We start from the raw sequence: 27,934 nt of genomic DNA, 5'->3' as shown, positions 1-27,934 counted from the left end.
TTAAATACATTTTACTAACAAATAATTTAAGATTCCCAGTGTATAAACCATCTGTGTGGTTATTGTTCTGGTGTGACCAATTGCTGGATTTTTTTTTTATTTTGATTCAGTCATGTTTATAAAAGAACAAATTAACAGACTGAGACAAAAAGTGAACATCAATCTCAATATTTTATTTGAATATTTTGACGTTTAGTGTTGTAGCAAAGGGTGGAGGGAGAGCATTATTCGTGATCTTGGAAGTTGACTCAGCTCACATGGATCCCACTTGTGAGTTGTAAGGTTGGAAGTCAAACATTTAAGTAGCAAAATTTTTGACAAGATCTCACGCATCATTGTATGTTTCCTCCCATGCTCAGCCCCTCCCATCCTCCTTTTCAGTACTGGGATCCCATCCCTTCCATGCCATCCTTTTTCTTTTTTCCCCTTTGACCTCTCACCTGTGAAGGTCCATAAGGGAATTAACTGTGATGGCCAATTCAGGTTCTCTTCAGGTGCTTTCAGGACCCTTGTCAGCCCATGAACCTGTTCCAATCCTGCAATCATTCTACCCAAAGCCTGGGAAGCCAGTTGAAGAATGGGCTGCCTTTCTGTTATTCTAAAATTCCGCAGCCCAAGAGGAAGTTAGGGTTGAGTTGTTTTCAGGGGACTAAGGAGTTGTGGCTCCCGTGCAGCCATACAACCTTAGCCTAAATTTGTAGAGAATGAAACAATACAGCCCTCTGAATTACAGAACCAAGGCTCCACAGGATGGAGGGCAAAGCACAGGCCTCCCGGAAATGATCAGTGCTCGCTTGGTTTGAACTTCAGGGCCACACTGTTGATGCAAAACCTTTGGCCAGTGGGCTCGGGTCCATCAGGAAACACATGGCCGAGGTGAGCTTCACACTGCAGGGGAAAGATGCCTTTGTCAGTCCCCAGGAAAACAGCTCCACATGGCTCCCTCCATCCCAGAGCCCGGGAGTTGACAAGCGTCATCCTTGTATTAGAATTTGGCTCAAAGATGGAAAGAGTGGATACACAGAGAGCCGTGGCAGCGAGTGGTCCTACTTTCCCAGCGTGGCCTTGCCTTGCTCATCTCTCAGATGGGGCTCATAACCATACTACACAATAGAGCCGTTCTGAGGACAAATAAGCACAGGTCGCATAAGGATTAATACAACCTAGGTAAGCACTCAGCAATCACCTTTCTTTCCTGCAGACAAAACTTGGCCCTTTTCATCTGCTAGACTCTGGCATCTTATAAAACTCATGCATCAAAAATATGAGCACCAAAGAAGACGGAAATGAGTCTCTGTGGGCTGGTAGGATATCTTAGCAGATAAAACGAGTCTCTGCGGGCTGGTGAGATGGCTCAGCAGATAAAAGCATGTGAGGGACAGACCTGACTACCTGACGTCATCCACAGAACCTACAGGGGAAGGAGAAAGTTAATACCTGGATGTGATTCTATGACCGCCTCACATGTGCCACGGTGCTTGTACATACTCACATGTAGCCAGACACATGTGTGCACAAACACAAATAATAATAATGATGCTAATAATAACAACAATAATAAAACACAAAGCCAAGCTTTCTGTCTAGACCTAAACTCCCCCTCCTCTGGCTCCAAGGAGTAAGGGGTTAATGAATCAGCCTGTTGGTGGCATGCTGCCAAGTAGGAAGGAGGTGGAGAGATGTCACCTTATCTTCAGTGCCTGGCAGAGGGAAAGAGGGATCACCACAGGTGTGGGTAAAAGTCTGGGGCATTTTGATGACAAAGTCCACCATGGAAGAACAAGACAGGCACCAAAGAAGGACAGCTCATTTCATTTCAAAGAAAGCAAAACACATCACCTGCTTGCAGATCACCTCCATGCGAGTACGTCCCGAGGAAGTGTCCAGGCGTCTCAGGATCCCTGAGTTACTCTCATCTGAGCCTGTTGTGCCATGAGCCTCAAAAAATGAAGGCCAGCCAGTGCCAGAGCAGTACTTCTTCTCCGAACTGTGGGAGATAGTGCAGAGCCACAGAGATTAGAGGACAGTGCACAGACAGGGGTCAGAGGACAGTGCACACACAGAGATTAGAGGACAGTGCACAGACAGGGGTCAGAGGACAGTGCACACACAGATTAGAGGACAGTGCACACACAGGGGTCAGAGGACAGTGCACACACAGGGGTCAGAGGACAGTGCACACACAGATTAGAGGACAGTGCACACACAGATTAGAGGACAGTGCACACACAGGGGTCAGAGGACAGTGCACACACAGATTAGAGGACAGTGCACAGACAGGGGTCAGAGGACAGTGCACACACAGAGATTAGAGGACAGTGCACACACAGAGATTAGAGGACAGTGCACAGACAGGGGTCAGAGGACAGTGCACAGACAGGGGTCAGAGAACAGTGCACACACAGAGATTAGAGGACAGTGCACAGACAGGGGTCAGAGGACAGTGCACACACAGATTAGAGGACAGTGCACACACAGGGGTCAGAGGACAGTGCACACACAGGGGTCAGAGGACAGTGCACACACAGATTAGAGGACAGTGCACACACAGGGGTCAGAGGACAGTGCACACACAGAGATTAGAGGACAGTGCACACACAGATTAGAGGACAGTGCACACACAGGGGTCAGAGGACAGTGCACAGACAGGGGTCAGAGGACAGTGCACAGACAGGGGTCAGAGAACAGTGCACACACAGAGATTAGAGGACAGTGCACAGACAGGGGTCAGAGGACAGTGCACACACAGATTAGAGGACAGTGCACACACAGATTAGAGGACAGTGCACACACAGGGGTCAGAGGACAGTGCACACACAGATTAGAGGACAGTGCACACACAGGGGTCAGAGGACAGTGCACACACAGAGATTAGAGGACAGTGCACACACAGATTAGAGGACAGTGCACACACAGATTAGAGGACAGTGCACACACAGATTAGAGGACAGTGCACACACAGGGGTCAGAGGACAGTGCACAGACAGGGGTCAGAGGACAGTGCACAGACAGGGGTCAGAGAACAGTGCACACACAGAGATTAGAGGACAGTGCACAGACAGGGGTCAGAGGACAGTGCACACACAGAGATTAGAGGACAGTGCACAGACAGGGGTCAGAGGACAGTGCACACACAGATTAGAGGACAGTGCACAGACAGGGGTTAGAGGACAGTGCACACACAGATTAGAGGACAGTGCACAGACAGGGGTCAGAGGACAGTGCACACACAGATTAGAGGACAGTGCACAGACAGGGGTTAGAGGACAGTGCACAGACAGGGGTTAGAGGACAGTGCACACACAGAGATTAGAGGACAGTGCACAGACAGGGGTCAGAGGACAGTGCACACACAGAGATTAGAGGACAGTGCACAGACAGGGGTCAGAGGACAGTGCACAGACAGGGGTTAGAGGACAGTGCACAGACAGGGGTCAGAGAACAGTGCACACACAGAGATTAGAGGACAGTGCACAGACAGGGGTCAGAGGACAGTGCACACACAGGGGTCAGAGGACAGTGCACAGACAGGGGTTAGAGGACAGTGCACACACAGAGATTAGAGGACAGTGCACAGACAGGGGTCAGAGGACAGTGCACACACAGAGATTAGAGGACAGTGCACAGACAGGGGTCAGAGGACAGTGCACAGACAGGGGTTAGAGGACAGTGCACAGACAGGGGTCAGAGAACAGTGCACACACAGAGATTAGAGGACAGTGCACAGACAGGGGTCAGAGGACAGTGCACACACAGATTAGAGGACAGTGCACAGACAGGGGTCAGAGGACAGTGCACACACAGATTAGAGGACAGTGCACAGACAGGGGTTAGAGGACAGTGCACAGACAGGGGTCAGAGGACAGTGCACAGACAGGGGTCAGAGGACAGTGCACACACAGAGATTAGAGGACAGTGCACACACAGAGATTAGAGGACAGTGCACAGACAGGGGTCAGAGGACAGTGCACAGACAGGGGTTAGAGGACAGTGCACAGACAGGGGTCAGAGAACAGTGCACACACAGAGATTAGAGGACAGTGCACAGACAGGGGTCAGAGGACAGTGCACACACAGATTAGAGGACAGTGCACAGACAGGGGTCAGAGGACAGTGCACACACAGAGATTAGAGGACAGTGCACACACAGGGGTCAGAGGACAGTGCACAGACAGGGGTCAGAGGACAGTGCACAGACAGGGGTCAGAGGACAGTGCACAGACAGGGGTTAGAGGACAGTGCACACACAGAGATTAGAGGACAGTGCACAGACAGGGGTCAGAGGACAGTGCACACACAGAGATTAGAGGACAGTGCACAGACAGGGGTCAGAGGACAGTGCACAGACAGGGGTTAGAGGACAGTGCACAGACAGGGGTCAGAGAACAGTGCACACACAGATTAGAGGACAGTGCACAGACAGGGGTCAGAGGACAGTGCACACACAGATTAGAGGACAGTGCACAGACAGGGGTCAGAGGACAGTGCACAGACAGGGGTTAGAGGACAGTGCACACACAGAGATTAGAGGACAGTGCACAGACAGGGGTCAGAGAACAGTGCACACACAGAGATTAGAGGACAGTGCACAGACAGGGGTCAGAGGACAGTGCACACACAGATTAGAGGACAGTGCACAGACAGGGGTCAGAGGACAGTGCACAGACAGGGGTTAGAGGACAGTGCACACACAGAGATTAGAGGACAGTGCACAGACAGGGGTCAGAGGACAGTGCACACACAGGGGTCAGAGGACAGTGCACACACAGGGGTCAGAGGACAGTGCACACACAGATTAGAGGACAGTGCACACACAGGGGTTAGAGGACAGTGCACAGACAGGGGTCAGAGGACAGTGCACACACAGAGATTAGAGGACAGTGCACACACAGAGATTAGAGGACAGTGCACACACAGGGGTCAGAGGACAGTGCACAGACAGGGGTCAGAGGACAGTGCACAGACAGGGGTCAGAGGACAGTGCACACACAGGGGTCAGAGGACAGTGCACACCACAGCAGTTAGAGGACAGTGCACACACAGGGGTCAGAGGACAGTGCACACACAGGGGTCAGAGGACAGTGCACAGACAGGCGTTAGAGGACAGTGCACACACAGGGGTCAGAGGACAGTGCACACACAGACTGGAGGACAGTGCACACACAGATTAGAGGACAGTGCACACACAGACTGGAAGACAGTGCACACACAGATTAGAGGACAGTGCACACACAGACTGGAGGACAGTGCACACACAGGGGTCAGAGAACAGTGCACACACAGAGATTAGAGGACAGTGCACAGACAGGGGTCAGAGGACAGTGCACACACAGATTAGAGGACAGTGCACAGACAGGGGTCAGAGGACAGTGCACACACAGAGATTAGAGGACAGTGCACACACAGATTAGAGGACAGTGCACAGACAGGGGTCAGAGGACAGTGCACAGACAGGGGTCAGAGGACAGTGCACAGACAGGGGTTAGAGGACAGTGCACAGACAGGGGTCAGAGAACAGTGCACACACAGAGATTAGAGGACAGTGCACAGACAGGGGTCAGAGGACAGTGCACAGACAGGGGTTAGAGGACAGTGCACAGACAGGGGTCAGAGGACAGTGCACACACAGATTAGAGGACAGTGCACAGACAGGGGTCAGAGGACAGTGCACAGACAGGGGTCAGAGGACAGTGCACAGACAGGGGTTAGAGGACAGTGCACAGACAGGGGTCAGAGAACAGTGCACACACAGAGATTAGAGGACAGTGCACAGACAGGGGTCAGAGGACAGTGCACAGACAGGGGTTAGAGGACAGTGCACAGACAGGGGTCAGAGAACAGTGCACACACAGAGATTAGAGGACAGTGCACACACAGGGGTCAGAGGACAGTGCACAGACAGGGGTCAGAGGACAGTGCACAGACAGGGGTCAGAGGACAGTGCACAGACAGGGGTTAGAGGACAGTGCACACACAGAGATTAGAGGACAGTGCACAGACAGGGGTCAGAGGACAGTGCACACACAGGGGTCAGAGGACAGTGCACACACAGGGGTCAGAGGACAGTGCACACACAGAGATTAGAGGACAGTGCACAGACAGGGGTCAGAGAACAGTGCACACACAGAGATTAGAGGACAGTGCACACACAGGGGTCAGAGGACAGTGCACACCACAGCAGTTAGAGGACAGTGCACACACAGATTAGAGGACAGTGCACACACAGGGGTCAGAGGACAGTGCACACACAGGGGTCAGAGGACAGTGCACAGACAGGGGTTAGAGGACAGTGCACACACAGAGATTAGAGGACAGTGCACAGACAGGGGTCAGAGGACAGTGCACACACAGGGGTCAGAGGACAGTGCACACACAGGGGTCAGAGGACAGTGCACACACAGAGATTAGAGGACAGTGCACACACAGGGGTTAGAGGACAGTGCACAGACAGGGGTCAGGGGACAGTGCACAGACAGGGGTCAGAGGACAGTGCACACACAGGGGTCAGAGGACAGTGCACACACAGAGATTAGAGGACAGTGCACACACAGAGATTAGAGGACAGTGCACACACAGGGGTTAGAGGACAGTGCACAGACAGGGGTCAGGGGACAGTGCACAGACAGGGGTCAGAGGACAGTGCACACACAGGGGTCAGAGGACAGTGCACACACAGAGATTAGAGGACAGTGCACACACAGAGATTAGAGGACAGTGCACACACAGGGGTTAGAGGACAGTGCACAGACAGGGGTCAGGGGACAGTGCACAGACAGGGGTCAGAGGACAGTGCACACACAGGGGTCAGAGGACAGTGCACACACAGGGGTCAGAGGACAGTGCACACACAGGGGTCAGAGGACAGTGCACACACAGGGGTCAGAGGACAGTGCACACACAGGGGTCAGAGGACAGTGCACACACAGAGATTAGAGGACAGTGCACACACAGAGATTAGAGGACAGTGCACACACAGGGGTCAGAGGACAGTGCACAGACAGGGGTCAGAGGACAGTGCACAGACAGGGGTCAGAGAACAGTGCACACACAGGGGTCAGGGGACAGTGCACAGACAGGGGTCAGAGGACAGTGCACACACAGAGATTAGAGGACAGTGCACAGACAGGGGTCAGAGAACAGTGCACACACAGAGATTAGAGGACAGTGCACACACAGGGGTCAGAGGACAGTGCACACCACAGCAGTTAGAGGACAGTGCACACACAGGGGTCAGAGGACAGTGCACACACAGGGGTCAGAGGACAGTGCACAGACAGGGGTCAGAGGACAGTGCACACACAGGGGTCAGAGGACAGTGCACACACAGACTGGAGGACAGTGCACACACAGATTAGAGGACAGTGCACACACAGACTGGAGGACAGTGCACACACAGATTAGAGGACAGTGCACACACAGACTGGAGGACAGTGCACACACAGGGGTCAGGGGACAGTGCACACACAGGGGTTAGAGGACAGTGCACACACAGGGGTCAGAGGACGGTGCACACACAGGGGTCAGAGGACAATGCACACACAGGGGTCAGAGGACAGTGCACACACAGGGGTCAGAGGACAGTGCACAGACAGGGGTCAGAGGACAGTGCACACACAGGGGTCAGAGAACAGTGCACACACAGAGATTAGAGGACAGTGCACACACAGGGGTCAGAGGACAGTGCACACACAGATTAGAGGACAGTGCACACACAGGGGTCAGAGAACAGTGCACACACAGGGGTCAGAGGACAGTGCACACACAGATTAGAGGACAGTGCACAGACAGGGGTCAGAGGACAGTGCACACACAGGGGTCAGAGAACAGTGCACACACAGGGGTCAGAGGACAGTGCACACACAGATTAGAGGACAGTGCACAGACAGGGGTCAGAGGACAGTGCACACACAGGGGTCAGAGGACAGTGCACAGACAGGGGTCAGAGGACAGTGCACACACAGAGATTAGAGGACAGTGCACACACAGGGGTCAGAGGACAGTGCACACACAGGGGTCAGAGGACAGTGCACACACAGGGGTCAGAGGACAGTGCACACACAGATTAGAGGACAGTGCACACACAGATTAGAGGACAGTGCACACACAGATTAGAGGACAGTGCACACACAGATTAGAGGACAGTGCACACACAGATTAGAGGACAGTGCACACACAGATTAGAGGACAGTGCACACACAGATTAGAGGACAGTGCACACACAGATTAGAGGACAGTGCACACACAGATTAGAGGACAGTGCACACACAGATTAGAGGACAGTGCACACACAGATTAGAGGACAGTGCACACACAGATTAGAGGACAGTGCACACACAGGGGTTAGAGGACAGTGCACACACAGATTAGAGGACAGTGCACACACAGATTAGAGGACAGTGCACACACAGATTAGAGGACAGTGCACACACAGATTAGAGGACAGTGCACACACAGGGGTCAGAGGACAGTGCACACACAGATTAGAGGACAGTGCACACACAGGGGTCAGAGGACAGTGCACACACAGATTAGAGGACAGTGCACACACAGGGGTTAGAGGACAGTGCACAGACAGGGGTCAGAGGACAGTGCACACACAGAGATTAGAGGACAGTGCACACACAGGGGTCAGAGGACAATGCACACACAGGGGTCAGAGGACAGTGCACACACAGGGGTCAGAGGACAGTGCACACACAGGGGTCAGGGGACAGTGCACACACAGGGGTCAGGGGACAGTGCACACACAGGGGTCAGGGGACAGTGCACACACAGTGGTTGGTGGACGGTGCACACACAGGGGTCAGAGGACAGTGCACACACAGGGGTCAGAGAACAGTGCACACACAGGGGTCAGAGGACAGTGCACACACAGATTAGAGGACAGTGCACAGACAGGGGTCAGAGGACAGTGCACACACAGGGGTCAGAGGACAGTGCACAGACAGGGGTCAGAGGACAGTGCACACACAGAGATTAGAGGACAGTGCACACACAGGGGTCAGAGGACAGTGCACACACAGGGGTCAGAGGACAGTGCACACACAGGGGTCAGAGGACAGTGCACACACAGATTAGAGGACAGTGCACACACAGATTAGAGGACAGTGCACACACAGATTAGAGGACAGTGCACACACAGATTAGAGGACAGTGCACACACAGATTAGAGGACAGTGCACACACAGATTAGAGGACAGTGCACACACAGATTAGAGGACAGTGCACACACAGATTAGAGGACAGTGCACACACAGACTAGAGGACAGTGCACACACAGATTAGAGGACAGTGCACACACAGGGGTTAGAGGACAGTGCACACACAGATTAGAGGACAGTGCACACACAGATTAGAGGACAGTGCACACACAGATTAGAGGACAGTGCACACACAGATTAGAGGACAGTGCACACACAGGGGTCAGAGGACAGTGCACACACAGATTAGAGGACAGTGCACACACGGGTCAGAGGACAGTGCACACACAGATTAGAGGACAGTGCACACACAGGGGTTAGAGGACAGTGCACAGACAGGGGTCAGAGGACAGTGCACACACAGAGATTAGAGGACAGTGCACACACAGGGGTCAGAGGACAATGCACACACAGGGGTCAGAGGACAGTGCACACACAGGGGTCAGAGGACAGTGCACACACAGGGGTCAGGGGACAGTGCACACACAGGGGTCAGGGGACAGTGCACACACAGGGGTCAGGGGACAGTGCACACACAGTGGTTGGTGGACGGTGCACACACAGGGGTTAGAGGACAGTGCACACACAGGGGTCAGAGGACAGTGCACACACAGGGGTCAGAGGACAGTGCACACACAGGGGTCAGGGGACAGTGCACAGACAGGGGTCAGAGGACAGTGCACACACAGAGATTAGAGGACAGTGCACACACAGGGGTCAGAGGACAGTGCACACACAGGGGTCAGGGGACGGTGCACACACAGCAGTTAGAGGACAGTGCACACACAGTGGTTGGTGGACGGTGCACACACAGATTAGAGGACAGTGCACACACAGGGGTTAGAGGACAGTGCACACACAGGGGTTGGTGGACGGTGCACACACAGCAGTTAGAGGACAGTGCACACACAGTGGTTGGTGGACGGTGCACACACAACCATAAGACACATTACTGCTGACATATCAGGAGCTTCTTAGCCCCCATCTGTTTGTTCTGAGCAGTACAGGACTTCTACTTCCCTCTGCCAGATTCTAAGCTGGGCTTCATGAATAGTCAGTTCTAGAGAATTGTTCCTGCCGCCCCTTTGCTGTCAGAGACATTGTCTGGCTATAATGAAAAGATGTCTTCTTCCTTGGACGCTAAGGCGAACTAGAAAGTGTAAGATACATATTTAATTGATTAGCATGTTACATGGCTCACTCCACACAAACAGAAGTTCCTTTGCATCATGTACTCGGATACTCCTAGACAGTTCTTTCTTCCTTCCTTCCTTCTTTCCTTCCTTTTTTTCTTTCTTTCTTTCCTCCTTTTTCTTTTCTTTCTTTTTTTGCATCTGTTTTTTGGGGTTTGTTCTCCTAAGTTTATTTCCCCCTCATTTCTGGATATTCCATAGCCAGCCCCACCACCCCCGAGCAACAGTAGAAGCAGTAGGTAATCAATGATAATTCTAAATGTAACTGTAGAAACAGTCCCATTCACTTCTGAAAAGGGTTACATGAAGTTTTAAACAATATTGCTGTTACTTGGGATATGCAGGACATCCGTGTACAGCATATAAAAACAGACTAGTATCAGGCTCCCAAATACTCCTGATTTAAAGAAGATTTATGATCATAAAATGCATAATCTTGAAATAGTTTTTCTTTAGACAAGGTCTCCCTGTATAACCAGAGTGGCAGCTCGAACTCTAGATCCTCCTGCCTCCACCTCCTGGACACTTGGACTACAGACATGCTCCACCCCTCCTGGGAACAGACGCTCCAGAAGCAGTGTACGGGGAAAGCAGGGAGGTAGAGAAGGCGGGGGCAGAACAGTGTCAGCAGGGTCTAAAGTTAAAAGATGATTCTGGGTCTATAGGGGAGTGCTGACATGCTGGACAGCATCGCTGGCTTGGCAACCCTCAACTCAAGTTCTCAGATGAGTGGAATAGGCGCAACTCACTACAACAAGCAGAGCCTTGAGAAGGACAATGGGAGCCCTGCCAGGCCTGGCTGGCAACTAGATCTGGAAAGGGAGTTTAGGGGGTAATCTGGCCAGGTGTACCTTTAGAATCTGGCAGTGTCTGCCTAGGGATCTATGGCTATGATTTGGAAGGCCAGCATGAGAAGGTGAAGACACCAACCAAGTAAAAACATTATCTGAGTGGCCCAGTGGGAGACTGGTAGCAGTGGAACCCTGGGTAAGCTATTTAACCTTGCCAGGCCTCAGTTCCTCTCATGAGACCACGAGAGCTGCAGAGAACTCAGAGAACTCCGCTGAAGCGAGGGTGCGCACAGCAAACTGGCAGGTGGTGCCTCCGTGCTGGCACACTTCCGGTTCCTAGGGAACATGAGCTCAGCGCTAGCCCTTAACAGAGGTATGACTCCTGGGGTCTGAACACGGTTTCAATTTAAGTTGAAAGTTCCTTGCCATGCGGCAGTGTCGAGAGTGGGAAAACTGAGGTTCTCACAGGCCCGGGTCAGTTAACAAGAGAGCCAGTTGGTGACACAAGGCCACTCTTGTGTTTTATCTCCATGTGCTGGCTCGCCCTTTGGCCTTCTGTTTTGAAATAGCAGGAAGCCCTCACCAAAACCCAAAAGAATGTGGCTCCATCCTCTCAAATTTCTTAGCCTCCTGAGGCCTGGCCCCAAATAAACTTCTCAATAAAGCAACCAGTATCAGGTGTTCTGTCCCTGCAAGACAAAGGAGACTGACACAAAGCTGTTGAGCAAGTTCTTTAAAGACTTGAAACATCCGTTTTCACAACTATTACATGGAGCACATGGCTCATAGCAGGCGGACCGTTTGTGTCGTACTGAACCCAGTGCTTAGGACAAGCGTCCAAGAAGCTGGAGATAGCCTGCAGTTAAAACACATGCTTCTTTCTCGGAGAGGCTCATAACCAGCAGCAATTCCAGGGGGTTGGACACACTCTTCTGGTCTCTATGAGTACTGTATTCAGGTGTGTACACAAATACACACTGGCAATATAAAATACATAAAAATAAAAATATTTTCTAAAAAGGTAAGAGTTTAATGATTATGACTTCTGTTACATATCCACAAGTGCTCCATAGCTGAAGTCTTCGGGTAAGATCAGCATTGCTGAACCACTCAACAGCAGAGAAGATGCCGTGGGATAGATAGGTAGAGAAGCTTGTTTGAGCACATCACGTTAGCTTCCTGAGGTGGAGTTAACAAATTACAACAAAGTAGGGGAGATGTGCTCATGGTTCTGAAGGCTGAAAGTCCAAAACCAAGATCTCAGCAGGGCCATGTCCCCTAGAAGACCCCGGGATGTCTCTCTGCTCCTCCCCTTAGCACGCAGAAGTGGCTGACAAAGATCTACGACGCTCCAGTCTTTGTGTCCTTTTCATGCGGTGATCTCCTCCTTGATCCTGTTTCCCCTCCTCCTATTAGGGCACCAGCCATATTGGATTAAAGGAAGATCCAGCTTCAGTATGGCCTGATTGCAACAACCGTATTCTCACCTAAGATCATGTTCACAGGGGCTGGAGAGATGGCTCAGAGGTTAAGAGCATTGCCTCTCTTCCTAGAAGTACTGAGTTCTATTCCCAGCAACCACATGGTGGCTCACAACCATCTGTAATGGGGTCTGGTGCCCTCTTCTGGCCTGCAGGCATACACACAGACAGAATATTGTATACATAATAAATAAATAAATATTTAAAATTAAAAAAAAAATAAGAGATCACGTTCACAGTCTCCGGAGATGAAGGCTTCAACAGGCCTTCCTCAGAGACACAGTGCTCTAGTTGGTCTTTCTGTGGCTGTGATAAAAACCCTCTGACCAGAAGGAACATAGGAAGTAAGAAGGTTCATTTCCGGTTACACCTCCCAGGTCACAATCCATCACTGAAGGAAGTGAGGGCGAGAAGCATGGAGGAAGAAATGTCGCTACTGCACGTTCTCTCGTGCTCAGACTCAAGTTCTCTCATGAGCCAGGACCACCTGTGCAGTGTTGGTACTGTACCAGATCAATCGTCAGTCAAGACAGTTTCCACAAATATTAGGTCTTAAGACCAATCTGGCCTAGGCAATTAAAACAACTTCTTTCCAGGTGGCTCTTGGTTGTGCTAAATCAACAATTAAAAACTAGCCAGGACACATAGCTCAGCCCATGCTGTATGTACATAAAATTAACTGGCCAAAGGCCTTAAACTCTCTATCATCTTTATCTCTTTCACTAAATAAAATGTTTGGCTAATAAAAAGCACTTAAGCTCTGAACTGTGTGCTGACAAAGTCACAAGAACTTAGAGGAGGAAAAAAAAGCCAAATGCACTGTGTGTTCTCAAGAAGGCTTCATGGAGAAACTCAGGGCCCGTGGAACTTAGGTCAGTAGACAGAGAGACAAGCGCATCATCCCAAGAACGTCCAGCATGACCACCAACCTGCAGGAGAAGCCGCTGAAGAGTCCAGGGTTCCTGGATTGCCCTTCTAATTTCTCTAAGATTCAATTTTTGTTGACAAACCTTTCACTTCATTCTGACTCTACACAAACATTTGCAGGAATGGCTTTGTGTACCTTGTTCTGCTGGGTTTCCATCTATTAGCTCTTAACTTAGTTAATCCTCCCAACAACCCTATGAGCTGGATACATTGTATTATCATTTTACAGGTAAATGAAAAAAATCAAGGTAGAGAGATGTTAAGAAACTTACCCAAAGTTACCCAATGGAACTGATACAGACACCTAGACAGCCTTTATCACACTCCTATAAATGGATGCTCTTTAAGAAGAGTGTATTCTAGAATGGAGCTGATTATTATGATTTGGTGTTAAACACACCCCTAAATCCCAGGTGTTAAAGGCAAGTTGGAATTGTCAAGAGATGGAGCCTCGTGCAAGTGCTTTAGGTCACTGGGGGTCTGTCTCTGAAGAGGATTGTGGGAGTCAGGCTCTGCTTTCTCCCCTTTGTTCCTGGCCATGCAGTTGGGGTTTTGCTTTACCATACACTATCACCATAAAAATAAGACCTCCAAGACACTGAGCCAAATATTTATAAGCTGATTAGCTCCTGTGTTTATTATAGTAACAGGAAGCTAGATGGATATGTTGTTATAGTAACAGGAAGCTAGATGGATATGTTGTTATAGTAACAGGAAGCTAGATGGATATGTTGTTATAGTAACAGGAAGCTAAATGGATATGTTACTATAGTAACAGGAAGCTAGATGGATATGTTGTTATAGTAACAGGAAGCTAGATGGATATGTTGTTATAGTAACAGGAAGCTAGATGGATATGTTGTTACAGTAACAGGAAGCTAGATGGATATGTTGTTATAGTAACAGGAAGCTAGATGGATATGTTGTTACAGTAACAGGAAGCTAGATGGATTTGTTGTTATAGTAACAGGAAGCTAGATAGATATGTTGTTATAGTAACAGGAAGCTAGGTGGATATATTCTTATAGTAACAGGAAGCTAGGTGGATATATTCTTATAGTAACAGGAAGAAAGGTGGATATGCTCTTATTTTCTTTATTCTTAGCTTCAGCATCAGCAAGAAAATAGAACAAAAACTCAAAAGTTCTTTTAAAAGAAGTGGGGGGGGACTTTGTATTTAAAACTAAAATGACTGAAAAGAAACAATGGAAGTTCATGAGCTAACTGCTGGTTCAGTGAACTGGCTACTGGGTGAATGGCTTCCAGAATATTGATTGGATTTCTTCTGGATCTGGGCTGTTTCAGCGTGACTCAGGGTTGGCCACATATCTTCCTCCTTGAGCTAACTAACACTGGAGCTACCAGTTACATGTGAGCCCCTTAAGCTTAAATTTGCTAAAAATCCTAACATGTCCAGCTTCTCAGCCACACTGGATGCCCAACAGCCACATGGAACTGCAGCTTCTGTAGAGATCTGTGTAGAGTGTGTTCTTCACCACAGCAAGTCCTGCTATCCAGAGCCCTTCATTTTGTTCTCTCTCTCTCTCTCTCCTCTCTCATCCCCTATTTTTCGATGCTGTGACTGAGGCTTGGTGGTGAGGGGAGAGGAGCCGTTGGATGCTGGGAAGGCCTCCTCTGGACACCAACGGAGCCAAAAGAATCTTGGAGATGAAGCCTTCTTACATCTGGAGATGACGTCTCATCCTCCAAACTGAGAAACAGGACACCTACCCAGCAGATAAACAGTAAGAATGGAGGCTCACACTTTTCCAAGGTTCCCAGCTGAAAGCAAGCTAGTTGACTTAACCGCTGACTTTTCCATTTGACAGAAATGATGGTGAAGGAATAACTAATTTTTCTGAAACCCGAGTCTTGGGTTTTACTGCTGCAATTCTGTGAACCACATATTTGGCTCCTTCTGCTATTTTTTAGCATATACAATTCCTAAAATTCTTATAATCCTCAAAGAGTATCTTTTTGTAGCTTAGTTAATGGATACAGGGCAGGGACTCGTCACCAAGGTATGAGTAGTGTTGGGTCTTTCAGGCTCACCCCAACATGCAGGGACGGGAGCTGATCACTTGTGCCCATGATTTTGGAATAAAGCATCCAAAAGGACAGGGTCTGGTGAGTTTCTGGGTATCTTAACTCAGGGAAGTTTCTAGAGAATTTCCTAGAGAAGGCACGGAACTCAGCACCCTCCCCCACACCCACGCTACTTATCTCTTTACTGTATCTTTCATAACAGTGATATCCTCCAATAAAGAGGTCAACGTAAGTGCTTCCCCAAGTCCCGGGTACCACTCAAGAGAAACAGGGAACATAGGAGAGGATGGGAAGTCAGACTGAGAGCTGGTTGGTCAGGGCACAGGTCACAACCAGGAGAGTATGCTGGGCATCAGAAGCAGAGTACAGCATGTGGGGCTGAGCTGTTCCACCAGGCTCTAACACTGTCTCCATGAAGACAAGGTCAGATCGGAACTAAATTGGATGATGCCCCTGGCCTGCATCTGCCGGGGAATTGAATGCTTGCGTGTGAACAAAGGCTTAGTTTTTTATGTCAGGACTGTAAAGATGGCTCAGTGGTTAATGGCACATGAAGTTCTTGTAGAGGACAGGTTTGGTTGGCAGCACCCATGTCAGACAGCCCACAATAGCCTGTAACTCCAGATGCAGAAGAACATCTCTGGTTTCTGAGAGTATCTATGTATACATGTGTGTGTGCGTACATACACATACACATGCACACACACACACACACACACACACATACAATTTAAAATAAAATAAATTTTAAAGAACACATCTTGGGTTAGAGAAGCCTGTTGCTTGCTGTGATGTGACGGGGGAGTCACGTGATCTTCCAACACTACCATGTAAGAACTAACTTCACCCTCATCTTCCCTGGTATGCCTGGGCTGGCGACTGGTAGTAGACTCTTCCAGGTAGTCCCTCAGCAGCACCGTATGTCAGGGCCATGGCCTGGCCTCCTAAGCATGAAGGAAAATCGATCCTAGTCACGCCTGTCCTTGCAGGAAGGGTCTGGCTTCCTAATGCAGCTCGCATTAGCAGCCTGCTGGCCAAGAAGCCAGGCTGCTGAAAGCCCAAAGGACAGAAGGAGGCTCTGCCTAATGGAAGATTCACAGAGCTGGCTTGATTTATATTTTATTCTAAACCAATTTAAGGCTGATGCAAAAGAAAGGAAAACATCTTTGAAGTTCTGAAAAACAAGACTTCAAAGATGTTTCCTTTCTTCTTTCCTGAATCTACTTTTTTTAAAGACTATTTCCTGCATATCTAAACAAAAAAAGCCTTTGTTGAAAGATTTTAGATGCTGATTGACTTAAAAGAGGCTTTGAAATCAAGGGACAATTAAATTTACTTTTAGCTACATAGAAGAGGGCACGGTATTCGCTTCTGTCAAGCACTGTGGGGAATCAAGCCTCATAAAAGTCTGCGCTTGCTAAATTAAATTATAAACCCATTTTCCCTGGGAGAGGTATAGTTTTAATCATATGGCCAAGCAAATACTATTAGGGTTTAGATTTCTTTACATACTTTCCTCTCTAAAAAATCCTAATGGCTTTATCATGAAGTCCCCATCAGAACTTTGCTTTCTCTCAGAGACACACAAAGGAAGAACGCAAGTGGCAAGTCCTGTCAGCTGCATGAAATATCAGAAAAAAATCAAGACAGACAGATATCCTCCACGGACAGCTCTCCTTGCAGCAGTAATGACAGAGGACAAATGCTATCGATGGCCCCGGGGGCTGGCAGTATACAGGAAGCTTTGGGTTTAGTCTTCAACATCAAAAAATAAAGAAAGAAACTCTAAGAGTACTTAATTATCTAAGTTCTTTCATTCCTCATCTTACCTGAAGAGTGGGCTATCACAGCACACACAATGGTACATCCCTGTCTCCTTGTTGTTCAAGTATATCCCACTGAAAGGCTGAAATAAAAAAGGAAGAAACATCATCACACTTTGGGGTGATAAAGCAAAGAAACCCAAGAGTGAGGCCGAGGGTGTGGCTGGCCCAGGACCACAGTGTTGGCCTAGCGTTTGAGAGGCCTCAAATTTAATCCCCACCATTACGAAAGAAGAAAATGAACCAAATATAAATAACAATGTCAAATCAAAAAACTATACTAATTTGACAAAGTCTAAGTATCAGCAGAGAAAAACTGCAGTCAACCAAAGAAGCAGCCTGCACACTTCTTTATAGCCTGGCCTTTATCTTGCCAAATATTCAGATTTTGACATTAATAATGCTTTGTATTCATGTACCACCTTTCATCCAAGAACATCAAAGTCCTTGAAAAAGCATGAACACCAGTCCCATCCTCTGCCATCCTGGAAGATTTCATTCTCATTTCAAAGAGCTAAAGCAACAGGAGTCTAAAGTCTTGTCTAAGACCCTTTGAACTCTCTAATTAAAGATGGGATACAAAGGGTTGGGAGCACAGCTCAGTGGTAGAGTACTTCCTTTGTGTGAAGAGACCCTGAGATTGATCCCTGATAGAGGGGTGGGGGAAAGGGTGAAGGAGAGAGAGAGGGTGAGAGAAAACACAAACGCATCAAAAGCCTCGTTCAGTTAATTTGGGGTTGTGCCTTTAACACACATAGTGCAGTGTCAACACTGCGGAGAGTCGATCAGGGTGATGATCATGATGAGCCAGGGCCCCAGCACTAGGTCACCACGTAGAGAAAGCATCACATCCACAGGTGTTTAAAGAAGGCTCTCAACTCTGAGAGTGGCGTGAGGGGAAATAAAGCGGTGAATGAGTGCAGTCTGTAGCTGACGCCCTCTTCTGGCCTTCTCAGGCACCTGCACATACATGGGACATATAAACTCATGCATGCACACACAAATAAAATAAATAATCTTTGAAAATGTTGTCAAATTCCCTTATCATCCCCTCAAAAGCCGTGTCATGGTGGCACACATTACCCAATCATACAGACAGCAAACAGGACTCCCAGCATGGAATGCTGGCCAAGGGGCAGCACTGGCAGGGAATTGGTTCTTCTGTCTTTCTAGACTTATGAGCTCAGAAAAACTCCCCATAGTGCTAACTGCATATTTAAAAAATGCTTCCTAGGGGATGTGCAAACTCAGTTGCTGAGTCTATAAGGTGGACACACTTGGATTCTCTCTCTCTCTCTCTCTCTCTCTCTCTCTCTCTCTCTCTCTCTAAAATTCTTAAAAAGTCTGGCTTGGTGGCACATGGCTGCAATCATAAAATTGGTGATGCTGAGGCAGGAGGACCACAAGTTCAAGACAATTTTGAGCTATATAGCTAGATCATGTCTAAAAAGCAAGCAAGGAAGGGAAGGAGGGGAAGAGGGAGAGAGACAGAGAGGGAGGGAGGGAAAGGGGGAGGGAGAAAGGAAGGAAGGAAGGTAATAGTACATTTCGCCACAAAAGTCTGAATGAACCTAGTGAGCTGTTCATTCAGTGACTCCCAACTTGAGCATTGTGAACACCCCTGATCTACAAAGTCCTGTCCACAGAAACCAGGGAGCTTATAAAATTAAAAATATAATTTCACTAAGAGTCAGGAGGCTGTTATAACAGTAAGTAAAGTAAATAATCCAAATGAGCAGGAATTATGACTTAATCTATGTCCTACCACGATGTCTGTCTGCTGCACTCTCCTTGACTCCTGTGTCTCCCCATCGACCATGTGGTGTAGTCCAAGCCCTTTCACATGTCAGGAACAAAACAGCTTCTATTTTATCCTAGTATTTACTGACAATCTAGAATACAATCAGTGCTGGTCTGGATGCTAATGTTGCAGATGGGAAAAATTAATTTAAAAGTTAATTACCTTCCTCAAATGGAAACCAAAGTTTCTTGTACTGCCCAGATGACAAAAACCAGTAAGAAAAATGACATACTTCATAATGACAGCCATGAGAGGAACTAACGAAGAACCTTCCCTTGGAACCAGCGTCCTCGCAGGCTTTCTGCACAGACTGAGTCTGGGACAAGGGAAAAAGGATCTTTATTCTTTTAACCTTTCATTGTTAATGTGTGCAGATGATAGATGCTGATCATAGAAAAATGCCAATCACTAATGAGTTGAGCTTTGCAGAAAGGGTAAGAACTGAGCAGATGAGAAAGTGAGTGTTTCAGACAGGGAAGACATGCAAACAGATGGCACTGAGAAGGTAGAAGCCAGACCACACGGGGCTGTGTGTGGACCGCAATGAACACAGGGGTTGAAGAGGCACACTGCAAACTTGTTCACTAGCTGTGCTCATGGTCAGAGCTGTTGTGCCTGCTCTTAGCACGGAGGGAAAGAGAGGAGGAGGGAAAGAAGGAGGGAAGGGAGGAAGAGGAAGAGAGGAACAACTATATACAATAAAAAACAAAAATGACTGGAAGGCAAAGAGATATCAGAGGCAAGAGAGAGGGATGCCAATCATTAAACCAGGCCCGGGTGGCCCCAGCTGGAAACTGAAAAAAAGAAAAGAAAGAAAGGAGGGAACGAAGGAAGGAAGGAAGGAAGGAAGGAAGGAAGGAAGGAAGGAAGGAAGGAAGGAAGGAAGACCCAGGAGCCAGAATTGAAATTTCTGCCTGCACAGGGGAAGGGAGCAGGGTCAGAAACAGGATGAACTTCAACATTGCCCAAGAGATTTCAAGTCTGTCTGGGCCAGTGCCAGTCCCCTTTTATTTGATTGTTAGTTCTCACGTGCTAGAGGCAGAGAACATGTTTCAAAGGGATGGCTGCATGCAGGCAATCTTATTCAAGAGGAGAGGTCAGAGCAGATGAAAACCAACAAAAGAAGGTGAGAAGCCTGGGTTGGTGGCTCTGAGCACACAATCCCCAACAGGCCTACGGGTCAAGAGAAGAGACAATCACCAAATTTTAGTGAGGCTGTGGCTGCCAGGAATGCACACGTGGGCTGCCTCATAGAGAAGATGCTGGGTCCTGACTGATGTCTCTACCCATTCTCTGAGGCTCATGGTGTCCTTGGTAACCTCAAGTCAATTAGAAGTCACAGGGCAAGAAAGCCGGTCTTCTTTCTGGGGCTCAAAGCATGGAGACCAGACCAAGAGCGCAGAGAAGAAGGACCTGAAAAACTAACTCCCCTTCTGTTGACATCTGACTCTTGGTTATGACTCAGCCAGGGTGCAAAATTCCTGGCTGCAAGCAATGCTAACATGCCACTACTGCCTGATAAATATGTATAATATGTGATATATATATATGTATATATATATATGAATTTTGATTAGGAGTCACCAATCAGAAGGCTTTGGGAGCCTCTCTTTCTTGGCCTAATGAAATTGACTGATGCTTACAGCTCTGCACAATTCTAGGAAGTTAAATGTGGAGCAACTGGAGGGGATCCACAACATTAGTTAAAATAATGGATGATGCTCATTTTGTAACAGGGCCAAGTGCAAAGGATATTGTGCCATCTGCTTCAGAAGCCCACACATTGATTCTCCTAAGCATCTGGCGGACTGTCTCCAGGCTCTCTGTAAACACCGAGCCCTGCCTGCCTGGTTCCTGGGAATGAGGCTAGTCTGAGGACATTCTGAGCCACACAGCCTCTCAGAGCATCATGTGTTTCCCTTGTGCAGGTAACAGCAATGACAAACAGTCTCGTTCCCACCCACAGGAAGCTGGACAAAAACATAACTTCAAAATATTTCCCAAGAATCAGTGAGGATCTGCCAGCTCTTCTGGTGGCCGTGGTATCAGAGAAACTGAGGCTGTGATCACGTTTAAAAGACCAAAGCAGAAGCTGAGACTATCCAGGGCACTTAGGGTGTCTGCCATGGACACACAGCACTCACCACCAGCTCTGTTTTGAATGCCTGCTCCAGCCAGGTGCAGAGCAAGTACCAGGAAAGGGAACACCGGTGCACTGCCTGCACTGCCCTGAGGGAGAACATCGCAGAGGCGAACCAGGCAGGGCCTGAGCCAAGGACTCCTGGAGAAAGTGACCTGGGTTGGGTTGGGTCTCCGGGTTAGAAAGACAGCTCAGCTGTTAAGAGCATTTCCTTGCTCTTCCAGAGGACCCAAGTTTGGTTCCCATAACCCACATCAGTGGCAGTTCACAACAGTCTGTAACTCCAGCTCCAGGGATTCCCATGCATTTCCAGGACTCTGAGGATACTCATACACATGTGGCACACACGCACATGCACGCGCGCATACACACACACACACACACACACACACATTACATATATAATAGTAAATCTTAAAAGGAGGGTCTGCATTAATTATCAGGACAAAAATGGCTGAAGGAAAGAAACCCAAGATGCAGGGGCTTCACAGGGAAGGCAGCAGAGCCCTTGCTTGCTGGGAGGACAATGTGGTCATAGTGCAGCAGCCAGAGGAAGCATGGCTGCACCTGAGGCAGGAGCGCAGGGAGGGTCTCCTGCTGGGGGGACCCAGTTAGCATGTAAGTACTGTGCATTTACTTTGAGAGCGACAGTAAGCTTCCAAGATGTCCACTTTGTTCTCAAAAGACTCCTTTGGGGAGGGAAGGAGAAAGCAGGGAGAAGAGAGGAGTAGACAGAGCGAGATGGATGGAGGATGTTGGCCTGGTCAGCAGGGATGAGGCAGTGGAGCTTGGAGAGCCTGTGTGGCTCCAAAGGATGGAGAAGGATTCTTGTTTCTTCAGATGGATGGAATCTGATGGCCCGACACAGAGACTGCCGGAGGCCGACCAGATTCTCACAGTGCGCATGAGGGTTTGTAGGCACCTCTGCTCCAATGTCCCCTCCCCCAGACAATGACTATGTCATTCTGCTTACCGCTTCAGTTCCTTTCTCTCTGGTGACATGGAACTGCTCAGGGGTCAGTTTCTTCTGCCAGTCAGTCTTGCTTAGAGACAGCTTGGACTTTGTAAGAGACTCTGCATTGTCAAGTAGGGAATTTGTTTTATTAAAATGAAGCATTGCCCCTCCCCCATTTATCACCTTGAATAATCCCAGCTCTTTCTCCTCTGTGGCTTCCTTCTTCATGGGAACCAGAAGGCTTAACAAGACATCAGGGCTGAGGAGAGAGCCAGTGGCCTGTCTGGTCCTCCTGGGGCATGACCCCAAAGAAGTGGCTCAAATAGGAGCTACAACCAAACAAATTCTCCACAGGTACGTTATAGTGAAAGTGGATTCTTCCTCCCATTTCTACATTAAAAATTTCAAGACTTTTCTTGGTTTAGTTTTACTTAGATAGTTTATAATATCCCATTTGCAGTAGGCACATTAGTCTTCTTGACCCTCTGACACCTGCTGATCCTTCTGACCCCTCCTGATGCTTCTAGAATCTGCTGGTTAATCACTTGACATCAAAAAAAGCCTTTTGTGCCTCAGTTTCTTTTTTGCAAAATTTTAAAAAATATTTACTTATTTATTATGTATACAATGTTCTGTCTGTGTGTATGCCTGCAGGCCAGAAGAGGGCACCAGACCCCTTTACAGATGGTTGTGAGCCACCATGTGGTTGCTGGGAATTGAACTCAGGACCTTTGGAAGAGCAGGCAATGCTCTTAACCTCTGAGCCATCTCTCCAGCCCTCTTTTTGCAAATTTTAAAAATTACTTTAAAATGTAGCACGCAGAGTGATGGTTCACTAAGGCATTGCCATCTATCCGCGGTTTTCTCATTGCTCTTCCGCCATCCTCCCCACACCCTCTGCTCCCTAGTCTCCTTTGCACACACGTTGTCACCCCTTCCCCCACAGCCTCCTTTATGGCCGCTCCTCTACGCCACATCTCCCCTCTACTTTCATGACCTGTATCTTGACACCCCACACAAATACATTAAAACATATAATGAAAATGGAGGATCTGTACATGGAAAAACCGTGAGGTGTTTGTCTTTCCTGGTCTGGAATGCCTTGCTTAGCACAATGACTTCAAGTTCCATTCATTTCGTTGTGATCTAAAAAGTGGCTTGAGAGAGAAAGAAGCCATGCTACAGAGCTCATGTGGAGCGCTTTTTATTAGGGGAAAGGAAATGGGAAAATGGGAAGGGGATAGGGGAGAGAGGAGACAAGTGTCTGGGGACAGGAGCAGCAGAAGGGAAGAGAAAGGTTGAGGGAGGGACAGAGAGAGGGGAGCATGGCCCTTTTTAAAGGGAGCTTAGTGAATGCAGAGGGGGTGCTCTTAGTGGCTACAGCTGAGGATGTATCCTGTCAGGACACCAAGGCAGGCCAGTATAGATGCCTGAATGCTAACAGATTTTCCTACAAATACTATGATTTCATTTTCTTTAGAGGTGGATAAAGTTCCATTGTGTGTGTGTGTGTGTGTGTGTGTGTGTGTGTGTGTTGTGAGTTTGTGTGTGTGTGTGTACTGTGTGATGGCTAAAGAAGCCCCCCTTTGGAATAGGCATCCACCTTGGTACCTAATAGCTGTGTCTCTGACTTGTTTCTCAAAGATAACTTCCTGAAAACCCTGACTTCTTGACCCCCACTCAAAACTGTTTGGCAGTGACCATCTGCTTGTAATGATATGGCCAGCTCCTGATTTTGGCTTTTGTAACCTGCTTTATGCAGATATTCAAGGACTACTTGGATTCTCAGTAGTCCTCATTGTCCGCTATGTTCAGCGAGTCTGGTTTTATTCCAGGCTTTTTCAGACCCAGGCCAGCTGGCCTTGGTGAGTTCCCAATAGAACATCCCCACTGTCTCAGTGTGTGGGTGCACCCCTCACGGTCCTGAGTTCCTTGCTCGTGCTCTCTCTCCTTCTGCTCCTGATTTGGACCTTGAGATTTCTGTCCGGAGAACTCAAGAACAATGGCAATGGGCTTTTGATCCTATAGCACTTACTGGTTTTGTGGGAGCCTAGGCAGTTTGGATGCTCACCTTACTAGACCTGGATGGAGGTGGATGGTCCTTGGACTTCCCACAGGGCAGGGAACCCTGATTGCTCTTTGGACTGATGAGGGAGGGGGACTTGATTGGGGGAGGGGGAGGGAAATGGGAGGCAGTGGTGGGGAAAAGACAGAAATCTTAAATAAATAAATAAATAAATAAATAAATAAAAGGACTACTTGGAGGTCACCTTGACAACCTTATCTTGGCAGTGCAGTTCTCTGGCCTCCCTAACTTGCTTTGGTAGATATTCAAGAACTTGGGGTTTTGTCTTTAAAAGTCAAATATTTCCTTCATCCGTCTCTGCACAGCATTTAGAGACTGCGGCATGCTAGCAGTTTTAATAAATTTGGCTAATATTATCTGAAGTGAGTCTGGCACTCTTTTCCAGGCGGCTTTGAACTCCACGTCTGTGCGATATTTTCCATCACCTGCTGGACATCTCAGCTGGTTCCATTTCTTAGCTATTGTGGGTAGGGCAGCAACGATCATGACCGGGCAAATGTCCTGAGGTAGCACTTAGGATCCTTCAGGTGTGTGCCCAGGAGTAGAGCAGAAACACCACACACTAGTTCTGAAGAGTGGTTTCCATCAGGGCCCAAATGGGAGCAGTGAGGGTTGGATAGAGATGATCTTTGAGGGCAGAGTTATTACACTTCTTCTCCGGCTTCCTGTAAAGATAGCTTCATTTTTGTCTGCCAGCGAGGTCTGCATTTTAAAAATTCTCTTGCACAGAGATCCCTGTTTTATCTTCCCCAAAGCAAATCTGTCTGTTATCTGTTTGCTTGTGTTTGTTTTAAGATAAGGTCTGGAAAATTTCAGGCTGTCACACCCACTATGTTGTCTAGGCTGGCCTTGACCTCCTGCGGCTAACCATTAGACTTTAAACTGTCACACTGCTTAGTGATCTGTGTCCACGTTTTGTTTTATTTCTCCTGCTCATTATTACTTCTGTCCTATTGTATTTATATGGACACACTAACACAAAGCCTCTAGGACGAGACAGTATTTAGTTAAGGTGGGTACAAAGCTGTTTTAGTTAGGGTATCTGTTGCAGTGATGAAACACCATGACCAAAAGCAGCTTGGGAACAACGGGCTGATTTCATCTCACAACTCACGTCCCACTCCATCACTGAGGGCAGTGGGGAGCTGGAGGCCACACTGGAGTGTCCACTCCATCACTGAGGGCAGTCGGGAGCTGGAGGCCACACTGGAACAGAGAAGCCTGAAAGCTGCTCGCTGACTTGCTCTTCACAGCTCACTCAGCTGGCTTTCTTCTCCAGCCAGAACCACCCGCCCAGGGATGGCATGGCTCACGGTGGCATGGGCCTTCCATAGCAATCATCAATCAAGAAAATGCCCTTACAGCCTTACCTACAGGTACTCTAATGGCAGGTTCCTCTTCTCAAATAACTCTAGCTTGTGTCAAGTTAACAGCAATAACAACAAAACAAACAGATAAAAGCCAACCCGGACAAAAAGCTTAATTCTGATAATAAATGCTTTCATTATTCAACGCTGGAAAGAGTTTATAATCATTCAGCACTTTAACTTACAAACAATAAAGGGAAAAAAAACAAATAAGCAAAGACAGACTCAAATGATTACTAAACCTGCCTGGGGGGAGGAGGAAGCCCCTGTCTTGGGCTTCCTTCTGCCTCCATGCTGCCTTCTTGGAAATTTTATTGCCTTAATATCTCCAAATCCCAGGCCAACATGCAGACTCCCAAACTTGGATTTTCCTCCGTGGTAGACAGGCCTGCTGCGCCACCTCCACTTCTAATCCCCTCTTGGAACTCTCCACTCCAACCATCATAGTGGGCTCCTTCTTCCTCCCTGCTCTTGTTTCCCTGATGCAGTTTGATGCCCTGTTGTTAAGTTCATACACATTAAAGATTGTCATATTGTTATCTCCAATACTGGAAGAGATGGGTAGGAGAAGACAAGAGGGGAGGAAAAGAAAACGAGGTTCTTCTGCACTTGCACTGCAGGAAACCCATCTGAACACGTGTAGGATAGTGGACTTCTCTAAGTCAGATACAAGGCTCCATTGGCAGCCAAATCTGTCCCCTTGGTCTTTGACCCCTCAGCCTTCCAAATTGCAAATAATACCTGTTATTTATGCCCCCTACCTAGTGTTTGTTATGGAGGCCCAACTCACACATCAAAGCCAGTAAGGGGCACAGAGCAGACTGGAACAACCAAGACCATAACCACGGAACCATCACCTGCTTCTCATTCTTAATGGATGCAGTGTGTTGACCTGGGCCTTCGAGCTTTACTTAAGTATTCCTTAACACTTTGGGTTGAGGCCAGTTTCCCATCCTGAGAGCAATACTGCTAAGAAGGTCTTTGCATGTACAGTTTTGTTCTTTTGAATTATTTCTGTAGAGTAAACTCCCTGGAGGGGCTGTCTGGTAAGTTACACAGCTCTTCTATGTTCTGGTGTCTGGCCAAATTTAATATGGTTGAAGACTCTCAGCTCCCAGGGCTATTCATCAAGCTGCTTTTGACAGCACTAGGTCCGTGAAGTTTCCACTAAAACCGCTCAGCTAAAAGGACTAGCAACAGCTCCAGCCCACTAGGGCTTGCAAAGTCTTGCTGAGATACCAAAGGAAGGAGGGAAATTCTAACCGGAAGTCATGCTGGATCAGTTAACAGTCCACAATCTCAGGGCATATTTTTATTGAACACTAAAATTTTAACGTAACAAGGGTCTAAAAAGATTTCCAAAAGAAGCATAATACATAGAATTGGGTTGAAAAGAAGGGGGGTGGAAAGGAGGTCAAGAGAGCAGCTGCCAGGGCACAAAACCACAGGGGCAGGAAACTGGTGGCTCCTACTCCCTCAACTCACAAATGGGGACCAAAAGCACTTACCACCCCACCCCCATTCTGTCTCTTAGCCACGAACAATGACTTGGGAACACATCTCAGGTCCTAGATTCACACAAACAAACGCAGCATGGCAGCTCACACAGGACAGGAGGCAGCAAGCGGGTGTGTACAGGGCAAAGGACTAACTCCAGCTCAGGGGAGGGTGCGCGAGATACAGCTGTTGGCTGCCGCTGGGTCACTGACTATGGCACCTGACGCTGACGATTTTGTGCCCTAACTAAAAATGTAACATATAAACGAATTGTGTGCAAGCGTGGGAGTGAATTTGTACCCTGCCGGGACTCTTTCCGGAATTATGCTCCCACAACACACCAAGCTTACCCACTTCGGTGCTCAACAACTCCCGCTGCAAGGGGCGGCGGGTCACCAGGACCAGGCTCTTAAGGCCTCGCCGGAGGCGGCCCCGGGACAGCCAGGGCAATGAAACCGAAAGCTACGTGGCGGCGGCGGCGACAGAAGACCTACCTGAGTCCCCGCGTCCCGACCCCGCACAACCCCGAACTGGTCGCCCTGACACCTCCAACCAGGGCAGGCCCCGCAGTGCTCTCAGTAGGCGCGCCATGATAACAGGCACCAACGGGCTCCCTCCCCCACCCTC

At 48.4% G+C, this 27,934-nt stretch overlaps 1 protein-coding gene across 1 annotated transcript; it reads right to left on the bottom strand.

Moving 5' to 3' along the window:
• Positions 1-152: 152 nt before the first annotated feature.
• Msrb2 (methionine sulfoxide reductase B2) lies at positions 153-27,934 on the bottom strand. Its single transcript, XM_075970597.1, has 5 exons — positions 27,802-27,934; positions 22,376-22,476; positions 17,468-17,544; positions 1,840-1,987; positions 153-888 (listed from the first exon to the last, which is right to left on the bottom strand). The coding sequence occupies exons 1-5, from the start codon at positions 27,896-27,898 to the stop codon at positions 784-786; spliced, it is 528 nt and encodes a 175-aa protein (XP_075826712.1). The 5' UTR covers positions 27,899-27,934; the 3' UTR covers positions 153-783.

Source organism: Microtus pennsylvanicus, chromosome 4 (assembly GCF_037038515.1).
Source record: "Microtus pennsylvanicus isolate mMicPen1 chromosome 4, mMicPen1.hap1, whole genome shotgun sequence".
Lineage (NCBI taxonomy): Eukaryota > Metazoa > Chordata > Mammalia > Rodentia > Cricetidae > Microtus > Microtus pennsylvanicus.
The sequence above is the reverse complement of the archived record's forward strand: the minus strand, read 5'-3'. Positions and strand labels throughout refer to the sequence as shown.